The sequence below is a fragment of the Rhinolophus hipposideros genome (genome assembly GCF_964194185.1).
Source record: "Rhinolophus hipposideros genome assembly, chromosome: 1".
Taxonomy (NCBI): domain Eukaryota; kingdom Metazoa; phylum Chordata; class Mammalia; order Chiroptera; family Rhinolophidae; genus Rhinolophus; species Rhinolophus hipposideros.
Genome location: NC_138047.1, coordinates 64,898,495 through 64,909,394, shown reverse-complemented (window position 1 = coordinate 64,909,394; position 10,900 = coordinate 64,898,495). Strand labels below are relative to the sequence as shown.

The 10,900-nt window shown below is 39.4% G+C and overlaps 1 protein-coding gene across 2 annotated transcripts in view; it reads left to right on the top strand.

Annotated features, from left to right (window-relative positions):
- Positions 1 to 237: 237 nt before the first annotated feature.
- Positions 238 to 10,900, top strand: part of LOC308490301 (broad substrate specificity ATP-binding cassette transporter ABCG2-like) — a gene marked incomplete at both ends in the record, with an annotated part of 31,086 nt that continues 20,423 nt past the window's right edge. For both annotated transcript variants that reach the window (XM_081032305.1, XM_081032304.1), the window contains 5 exons: positions 238 to 440; positions 4,340 to 4,399; positions 5,268 to 5,382; positions 6,014 to 6,166; positions 10,058 to 10,215. In XM_081032305.1, the coding sequence (XP_080888431.1) occupies positions 238 to 440; positions 4,340 to 4,399; positions 5,268 to 5,382; positions 6,014 to 6,166; positions 10,058 to 10,215 (689 nt within the window). The remainder of the gene's footprint in view (positions 441 to 4,339; positions 4,400 to 5,267; positions 5,383 to 6,013; positions 6,167 to 10,057; positions 10,216 to 10,900) is intronic.

Here is a 10,900-nt window from a genome sequence, read left to right as displayed (position 1 = left end):
ATTATGAGAACTGTTGAGATCTACTTTTAGCAACTTTTAAATATATAATACACTGTTGTTAACTATAGTTAACATGCTGTACATTGCATCCCCAGGACTTAACGTATTTTATAACTGGAACTTTGTACCAAAATGGACTTATTTTAAGTGTTCTGTTACCTAGTGTTTACAATCTCATTTATCTGCACTATCAACTTACTGTTGCTTTTCCTCTGCAGAAACGCATAAACTCTCAGGATGTCTTCCAGTAATGACCAAGTTTTTATCCCGATGTCACAAAGAAACACCAATGGCCTCACCGGGATGCCATCCAATGACCTGAAATCATTTACTGAAGGAGCTGTGTTAAGTTTTCATAACATCTGCTATCGAGTAAAAGTGAAGAGTGGCTTTCTACTTGGTCAAAAAACAGTTGAGAAAGAAATACTAACGAATGTCAAGTATGTGCATGAATTTTCATTTAAATCGCTTTGTTAACATACAGTGAACTGCACAGGTTTTGCCTGTTACAAGTAAGGTACTATGGACATTTGTGTACATGTCTGTACAGATACATAGACACATACGTTCATTTCTTTTGGCCCAACGGGGTGTGAAATGTTTGAATTACATGTTAGGTATATGTTTAATTTTTAAAACAATTGCCAAGCTGTTTTTAAAGTGGTTGTACCACATGAATCTACTTTTGTTTGAGAAACCAAATAAGTAATGTGTCATTTAGTTTTTCCTGGGTATGCCAAGTGGTTTAGTGGAAAGAGGCCTGGCTATGTGACTTTCCACTTCTTGAATGTGGGGACATAATTCTAATCTCTGACTTTAGTTTCCTAATCTGTGAAATAAAAGATGTGTTAATATAATTTATGAGCCAGACACATTAGTTTCTTAAAGCTCTTTAGGTTCTTAATGTTCTAGAAGCAAGAGCTATGCGGTTGAAATGACAATGTATTATGAAAGTACTAGGGTTTTTGAATAGACTTGTTGTAAATGAGTGGCCTATTTACATATATAGTTGTTTATAATCTATACCAATTTACCCAATGCTTTCCTCCATTACACAGATAAACAGAAACTACTTAAATATATGACAACTCTAGCTTAGCTTAAGGTACGCAGTTGAAGTCTAACGTGATGGGGAATTTAGGCTCCAAATCCGTACAAACTATGATGCTCATTCTCTTCCTCCAGCAACAAATTCCTCACATGGTGGTGGAGTGGGCAGAGCTTTGGGCAAGGAAGTGAGACTAGAACCCAGTTGGTACCACAGCTCTGCTCTTTCACAGATGATAACCGTTAGGATTGTTCATGTTTTTCTGGTTCCTAGAGCACTGAGCCTGATTCCTCCTCTCTGTGGATTTGCGGGGGACTGCATGTAGGTTTGCTTGAACAACAGGGCTTTTGTGTTTTGTTTTGTTTATTTGTTTGTTTGATAGAGGAAATAATTATTCATACACAAAACAAGCACCTTTTCTAGCTCTCTGAGACTGGAGGAGTGGTTATAAGAGCGCTTTGGCCAGGTATGGCTGCAGACCTGTACAGAATGAGATGTTTCTCAATTTGCTTGATGCATTCTATGGGGTTGCGGTTTTATCTGTTACTAGCAGTCAACTGCTCCCAGAAGGCTAGGAAATGAAAAAATAGGGGAGAAAATTTTTGGATGTGTGTGGGGAGGAAACTATGGTCAGGGACTGTGTAGCATTAGATAGACCTTTGTTCATGCAGCAACACTTTCTGTCATACCTACTTCTTTGTTGCTTTCTTGTGTTGGTTAAGAAACCCTGACTGGGAAAATAAGGAGAGAAATGATAGACACAAAGCTTTTATCTTTTGCTATATGCCTAGTTAGAATTGACTGACCATTTTGAAAGGTGACAAGATCTTTGTGGAACACAACAATGAAGAAAGTGTTGGTCACTTCAGATTTTGTGCTAAGTGGAAGGTGAGAAATGATTTGACTATGTGCAGGTTGAATAGGTTTAAAATGCATAGTGTGTGAGTATACATTTATGTTTGTTATGTTTTAAAGCTAGTATGTTAGTATCCCAGTACACTAAAAGTGTCATCTGCTCAAGGCTTCATAGCATCTTTATGATTCAGTGATGTGCTTTACAGCAATAGATTTTAAAAATTTATAATTTAATTTCAAATTATTTCAAACTTAAACCGAGAAAGAATATAACCCCTTTATCCAGATTCCTCACCTTTTAACACTTCACTGCACTTGCTAGTCATTTTGTCTCTTTACATGCCCACTGTCTTTAGGATTTTTCTGAACCATTTGAGAGCAAGCTGTCCATGTGGTGCTCTATTATCCCTAACTCCTCCGCCGTATATTTTTCAGAAATAAGGACCCTCTCCTATGTAACCTCTCGGTCATTGTCTAGGAGCAGCCCAGGGGAATCAAAGTCTCATGATGGATACAGTGGGGGTCATACGGGACCGCTGGTCAACCACGCCCCTCACGTAGCTGACTGACCACCACATCCTGTCTCCTCAGTCTCATCCTACCTGGGATTTCCCTGTTCTGCCCCAGGTGATGTTAACCTTGATCACCTGGTCACGTTGGCGTCTGCCAGCTTTCACCACAATGTCACCGCTTTCCACTTTGTAATAAATAACTATTATGAGGGGAGATACCCTGACATTCTCAAACCCTATTCATTAAACCTGAATGCACCCGCTTCAGCCACCATTGATGACACTTGCCTGAATCAGCAATAACTATCACGATGATAGTTACCAGAGGGTGATTTTCTGTTTCATCTTACTCTTCTGTATGGGTTAGTTTGCATTATACTAAAAAGAAAAAGCTTCATTCGTCATCTCTTTATTCATTTATATCAGCATGGGCTCATGGATTTGCATTTTATTCAGTAGCATTTAATAGTAATGCGTTACCATTATTTATCTCGATAATCCTATTGTTTCCTATTTGGTTAGTGGGAAACCTTTCAAGGTACGTTTTGTGTTTTGTTGTTTTGAACTCATTTTTTTTTGACATATTCTCTGATTCATTGAGTATTTTGATGACACTGCAAGAAGTTCCAGGCTTACTGTGTACTTAGCATGCCTCAGATCTGAAATGAGCCAAAGTTCTTTTTTGTATTTGTATTGGAGTTTTGTGTTTATAGCCATGACCTTGGTGTTTGGGATGTTCATTGCTACTGGGATGTCACAGGTTCCAGGCCTTCTCAGGGGACAGACCTAGGAAACATGTATGTATTTATGTATACATGCATATAAACCTTTTTATATGTTTGTGCATGTAGATTAAAACCCATGACCCCCAACTCCTATCTAATGCCCCATGGTTATTTCCATGTTTGAAAAACATCTCAGAAAGTAAAACCTGACTCTCATAATTCTTAGTATACCTTGTTTCTCCGACAATAAGATCTAGCCGGACTATTCGCTCTAATGCATCTTTTGGAGCAAAATTAATATAAGACCCAGCCATATAATGTATTATATAAGACCCGGTCTTATAGTATATTAAAATAAGATCAGGTCTTATATTAATTTTTGTTCCAATAGATGAATTAGAGCTGATGGTCCGCCTAGGTCTTATTTTCGAGGAAACATGGAAGCTACTGACTAGCTCAATCCATTTTCTTATTCCTTAATATAAGCAATCTCCCCACCCTCCAGCTGTCTCCTCTCTTCCATCTCTCTTTGCAGCCTATGTTCTTGGGTGCTGGAGGTTGCTGCACCCCCCTCTCCCAGCACTTCCATCACCTTTGCACTAAGAAGGGAAGGCAAAGTCTAATGTAAAGTCTAATGGAACTGACTGATGTATTATTTGAACATGATATAATAAGTAGGGAATGTAACTAAGAATTCATTCCAGTTAGTCTATACCTATTATGTATTCGTAAGTTTTTTCCTACTTCTTGACATTTGTTTTTACTGAAAATATTTGGTTTTCACATAAGTAATTATCACATGTAAGAAGGAGAACTGACTCTGGGTGGTGAACACACAATGGGATTTATAGATGATGTAATACAGAATTGTACACCTGAAATCTATGTAAATTTACTAAAAAATGTCACCCCAATAAACTAAAAAAAAATGTACAGACTCCTTTTTGTTAAAACAAATTTTGAATGTCAACTAGGAGCTTAGGGAATGGAGCCATTTTTCTTGTAGGTCACGACTAGTGATGACATATTTTGTAGACTAGACTTCTATTAATCTACTGTTTGGTTTCTTCTTCCTTTAAAAGTTTGGTTGTGCTTGTTTCCTGTTTGATTTCATTTCATTGTGTATATTAAATGCGATGTAAATTAATAGAATTGGTTTTAAAGTGATCCAGTAAATCGGTCTGTTTCTGCTTTTACAGCGGGATCATGAGACCTGGCCTCAACGCCATTCTGGGACCCACAGGTGGAGGCAAATCTTCGTGAGTATAAAGAGTATCAGTAAGCTTTTTCTCTGCAGTGTTAGTGTGCGTTGAAAGATCACTTTTAGGAGAGCAGGTGTTTGTTAGGAATCACTACGCGTCTAGTCTGGTTCTAGGTGCTATGGATCCCATGCAGTCATGCTAGCTGTGCTTCTGTCCTAGGAGTAGGAAGTCTTATTAGGTCAGCTTGACTAACAGGAGATGATAAGGTGATTGACATTTGAACTAATGAGGTAGAAAAGGGAGGGGATAAAACAGAAAGTGGGGAGATGGAGCCAAAGGCAAAAGTGAAGGCTGAGTCTCAGGTAAAGGGGCACATTGCCTGTGTTGGCTCCCCCAAGGTCAGACAGTGACCACCCTGGAGGACAGTGTGGGAGGTCTGCGCTGGATCAGCCAGCAGTGCCTTGCTTTATGTTCTTGGGCTTTATTGTAGCATAGAGTCAAAAAAAAGGAGGGTGAGAATTTTACACACACACACACACACACACACACAAACACACGTGGTGCCAAAAAATGTATACACATTTTAAGAAAGAAAAAAAAACTGTATTAAAATTGTAATACTCAATATACATCAATAAAAAAAAGATGAATACAAGTCACATTTGACTTCTGCAATTACAGGAGGTGCTCAAAGTGGTTGCCATCAGCGTCCAGACACTTCTGAGTACAGCGAACTACCGACTGAGCAAAACTGACCAAAGTGTCCACTTTTACAGTTTTTTGGCACCACGGTATATAATTTTAGTTAAACCGTAGAATTTCTTGATCAGTTAACTTTGTAACTTCAGCAGAATTTGGATTCAGAGTATCTGAGAGATATAGTCCGAGGTGGAGGGGAAGAAAAACCATGTGTTTCCTTTCATAGGCTGTTAGATGTCTTAGCTGCAAGGAAAGGTCCACGGGGATTATCTGGAGACGTTTTGATAAATGGAGCACCTCGACCTGCTAATTTCAAATGTACCTCAGGTTATGTGGTACAGGTAAGTATGCGTGGATTTGCATTTTAGATTTGTCCTGTTTCTATGGGGGCAAGTGCCATGGCTGATAGTTCAGTTTGCTTCCCATTGATGACATGGCATGGGCGTAGAACCATCTTTCTTTGCACCAGCTTTTGATAATCTCCCGTAAGACATACAGTAGTGTTACCTGAACATGCAGGGAGAATCTGGAATAGGACTATTCTAAGGACAATGATATTAGTTCTCCTGATGGAATATGACTCTCATAAGGGCCATGATGTCACTTCTAGTTACCATATTTCCAAAAGATACACTGTTTTACTTTAACCCCTACCATTTCTTTTCTCCTTCCCCTAGCTTAGAAAGGTATTTTGGCAAATCCTTATATAAAGCAGTCTGGAAATGTCTGCCAGTAGTAATCATAATTACCTGTGTTCTGTTTGGGGGTACAGATAGGGAGTGAGAATTATTCCATCAGGCTTTGCATCTCTTTCTATATGGGAGTTACTGTGATTTGTATAATTGCAAGTTCATCATTAGCTAGAACTCTCCCTGGGGTATGTTATTACTGTGGATTAAGTTACATATACTAAAGAGTGATGGTACTAGAAAAGACCTGATATGTCTTGTTAAAATGCCCGTTTGCCTTAAGGATGATGTTGTGATGGGAACTCTGACAGTGAGAGAAAATTTGCAGTTCTCAGCAGCTCTTCGGCTCCCAACAACTATGACAAATCATGAAAAGAATGAACGGATAAACAAGGTCATTCAAGAGTTAGGTCTAGCTAAAGTGGCAGATTCCAAGGTAACGTAAAAACCTGATGGTATCATCTCCAGGCAATAGGACCTCCCCTGTGTGGGTAGTGTAACTCTTAGTCACATGTTTTCTGTAATGTGTGTTCATAAGTCGCTTCTTTTCATAGGGTGAGAAAAGTGACTTTGCATAATATGAAGGTATTAGGTTGGTGGAAAAGTAATTTGGTTTAGGGGCCGGCCTGTGGCTCAGGCGGTTGGAGCTCCATGCTCCTAACACTGAAGGCTGTTGGTTTGATTCCCACATGGGCTCTCAACCACAAGGTTGCCGGTTCCATTCTTCTACTCCCGCAGGGATTGTGGGCTCTGCCCTTGCAACTAAGATTGAACACAGTACCTTGAGCTGAGCTGAGCTGCTGCTGAGCTCCCAGATGGCTCAGTTGGTTGGAGCGCATCCTCTCACTTGTGGTTGCCAGTTTGATTCCCTGCAACTAACAATGGCAACTGGAACTGGAGCTGAGCTGCACCTTCCACAACGAAGATTAAAAGGACAACAACTTGACTTGGAAAAAGTCTGGGAAGTACACACTGTTCCCCCGTAAATTCCTGTTCCTCTTCCCCAACAACAACAAAAAAGTAATTTTTTTGCACCGACCTAGTAGGTATTAGCCAGGAAAAAACTGAAAAAAATAATGACTGAATTTTGGAAATGAAGTATGGCAGTATGGTCCAGTATGTAAAAGTGTTCTTTGCAAAGAACAGGTGTCCCTTCCATGTGATTATAGCTCGTGATCGTCCCCCACACAAATTGTTTAGGTCTTATCACATTCAGTATCTGTAAACTAACTTTTTTCTGTTTTCTCCTTCCCCTTTTAGCTGTTCTCCTCTGTTCTTCCATGGGAGTCTCTTTTATTGCTTTGGAGATGCATTCCTAGAATTTATAAATGACAAAATCCATGGTTCTTGCTCTGTGTGTTTCACTTTGCTATAATTTGGCTTCCAAAGTTTTCATTGAAATTAGGGCGTGTTTCTCAAGTGTCAAATTTGTGCCATCTGCGAAAACATGGATAGAACTTGAGATTATTATGCTAAATGAAGTAAGTCAGACAGAAAAAAGTTGAGAACCATATGGTTTCACTGATACGTAGGATATAAAACAAAAGAACAAAGGAACAAGATAAACAAATAAAGAAACAAAAACTCATAGACACAGACAATAGTTTAGTGGTTACCAGAGGGTAAGAGGGAAGGGGGTGGTAGAAGAGGGTAAAGAGGATCAAATATATGGTGAAGGCAGAACTGACTCTGGGGGGTGAACACATAATGTGATATATATATGATGTATTACAGTATTGTACACCTGAAACCTAAGTAACTTTACTAACCATTGTCACCCCAATACACTTTAATTAGAAACATTCAAACAAACAAACAGAAAAACAAATTAGGGCGTATTTCTAACTTTTGTAGCACTGATTCGTTTTTTGTACAGGGTTTCTTCTGGCAATTTGTCTCACATCGTCCCTCCCTCTGTTCCTCTCTCCCTTCTGCCAATATTACTGGCATGTGCTGGGCTCTCTTAGGTTTTATAGGTAACAGTTATGGGCAAGAGAGACAAGAAGAATTCCTTATGTGTGTTGGGCAGGATCAGGAAGAAGAAATGAGATGAATGAGTGAACTGTACAGTTGATGAATAGATATGGACGATTGCTGGGAAGACATCTGAAGCGCTGGGTGAAGATGAGCTGTTTAAATTCTGATGGCTCCCGTTTAATCCCCTGTGATATCCCTTAATTAGAGTCAATGAAGACTGGGGGTATTCTGGCTGCTGCTTCATATGATATATATATATATATATATATATATATATATATATATATATATATATATATTAAAGATTTTTTGGGGGAAGGGGAACAGGACTTTATTGGGGAACAGTGTGTACTTCCAGGACTTTTTTTCCAAGTCAAATTGTTGTCCCCTCAATCCCAGTCGTGGAGGGTGCCGTTCAGCTTCAGGTTGCCGTCCCCTCAGTCCTAGCTGTGGAGGGTGCAGCCCAGCTCCAGGTCCAGCCGCTGTTGCTGGTTGCAGGGCACACAGCCCACCACCCCGTGTGGGAGTTGAACCGGCAACCTTGTGATTGAGAGGATGCGCTCCAACCAACTGAGCCATCTGGGAGCTCAGGGGCAGCTCAGCTCAAAGTGCCATGTTCAATCTTATTTGAAGGGGCAGAGCCCACCATCCCTTGCGGGACTCAAGGAATTGAACTGGCAGCCTTGTGGTTGAAAGCCCACCGGCCCATGTGGGAATCGAACCGACAGCCCTTGGAGTTATGAGCATGGAGCTCTAACCGCCTGAGCCACCAGGCCAGCCCCCGTGCGATATTTTTGACAGTGTTTTATGTAAAATTATTTTGCTGTATTTTTTTTCGGTAGAATAACTCTGAGATACTACCACATACTACTTGTTTTCATTTCATGAGTGATTGAGTTTCCTTTGCTAGGGCTCTGGTTATTTGATTTTGTCATTCCAGGAAGCTGCTTTCCACTCTTCACATTTAGGCAGTCTTTGCCATGAGATCCTTGCATGGATTTCCAAGAAATATAAACTGGAGACATGTTGACTTCTTAGAATTCATTTATGTAATTGATTGAAATAATATATAAAAAAGTTTACTTTTTATGGAATTTTAAATGTAACAGATATGTAGAGAGAATATTGTCATTAGGATAGTATTGATATGATTGTAGTATAATTAATATGAAGGTATGATTACTAAAAATATTCACCGTGATTTCCCTGTTGTTAAACCTTATTCAATAATGGCTTCAGGTTTTTCTTTCTGAAGTAATTTGAGCGAAGTTGTAAATATCATATTTCACCCCTGAATACTTCTTATGCATTAAAAAAAATAAAGATATGTGCCTGCATTACCATACTACTATTACCAACTAACAAAATTAATAATATTTAAATGCAGCTATATAGAGCTCATGTTCATTCACATTTCTCCAATTGTGCTTACATGCCTTTTATAGCTCAATTGTTATTTGATCAAATCAACGGTATGCGTGTCATTTGATTATTATCTCTTAAAGACTCTTATTATAAAAATTGATGCCTACCTCCTGCCTCCCTAAAATCTTCTTGCTCCCCCCAGCTGCATAGAAGGACATTGAGTGTTTGAAAAGACTGAGCAAGTTGCCCTGTGAAATATTCTGCTTTCTGAATTTGTCTGAAAGAATGAGTCAGGATTTCTGTAGTGAGATAGGGTAGAAAAAGACAAATTGGGAAGCTTATGGTGACTTAAGGGATGCTAATGTAGATAGTAGAAAGAGCACTTCCTTAGTTGCCACCCCCCAGGTCTTGTGACTCCACTTGAGGACTTTTTCTTTTTTCTTTTTTTTTTTTTAGTGGGTTAGAAAGTAAGGGGTATAAGAAGACTAATAAACTATATATGCTTTCACCTTTTCCTGTCCTATGTTTATCTCCATTTTAGGACTATGATTTCACTATGTCAGGGCCACATCTTTCAGTTCTAACTTCCATCTTTAAATATTTAATGCGATAAGGAACATATAGAACGATCTGAAACATGGTTTCATATCAGGCTTAGCCATGTATCAGCTCTGATCTCAGTTTACTCGTCTAATTAAAGAGAAACCTACCTCCCTGATATTCATTTATTTGCTATTCAGAATAAATGAGGATATGAGATAAAGTGCCTCTTATGGGGTTGGCACATACAGATTGTGCCACAAAAATAAAGACACATTTTAAGAAAGGAAAAAGCTGTATTACAATTGTAATACTCAATATATACTGATAACAAAAGATGAATACAAGTGATGTGTTTACGTTTTTTTGGCACCCCTGGTATTAGGAGCTCAACAAACAATATTGGCTATGCAAGTTGTTAATAATGATTATATTTGTGTTTTAGGTTGGAACTCAGTTTATCCGCGGTGTGTCTGGAGGAGAAAGGAAAAGAACTAGTATTGGGATGGAGCTTACTACAGATCCATCCATATTGTTCCTGGATGAGCCCACAACTGGCTTAGACTCAAGCTCAGCAAATGCTGTCCTTTTGCTCCTGAAGAGGTAAATGCCATGGGAACATTATTCTTACATTCATGCAGTATTTGATCACCTGCTGTGTACGAGTCATGACTCCTGGTGCAGAAGATTTAGAAAGGAGCACAGCAGACAGACATTTCTTCTTTTTTTCTTGGAGGGGAACAGTCAACTAATAAATGTGTTTCAAGAAAAATGAAGTAGATTAAGAGTGTAGGGAAGACTGCTGTGGTGAGAGTCGGGGGTCCTGCACTGCACAGCAGGATGGTCAGGGAAGTCCTCAATGATGTGCCATTGAGCTGTGAGCAAGACCTGGGGTGTGGGGGGAGAGGGTTCTAGTTGGAGGGAGTGGACAGTGGTCCTCAGGCAGACCATGACTAATGTGTCTGTAACATCAAGAAGCCAGAGGGACTGGAACCCAGTGACCGAAAGAGAGTGAGGGTATTTAGTGTCTTAGTTTCCTTGGGTTGCCACAACATGGTACACAGACTGTCTTAAACAGTCTTAACTGTGTCTTAAACAATAGAAATTATTTTTTTCACAGTTTTGGAGGCCAGAAGTTTAAGATTAAAGTGCCATCAGGATTATTTCTTCTGAGGCCTCTCTCCTTGGCTTGTAGGTAGCTGTCTTCTCCCTGTGTCTTCATTTCACCCTCCTTCGGTTTGTCTGTGTCCTGATCACGTGTTATAACACTAGTTTGTATTGGAATTAG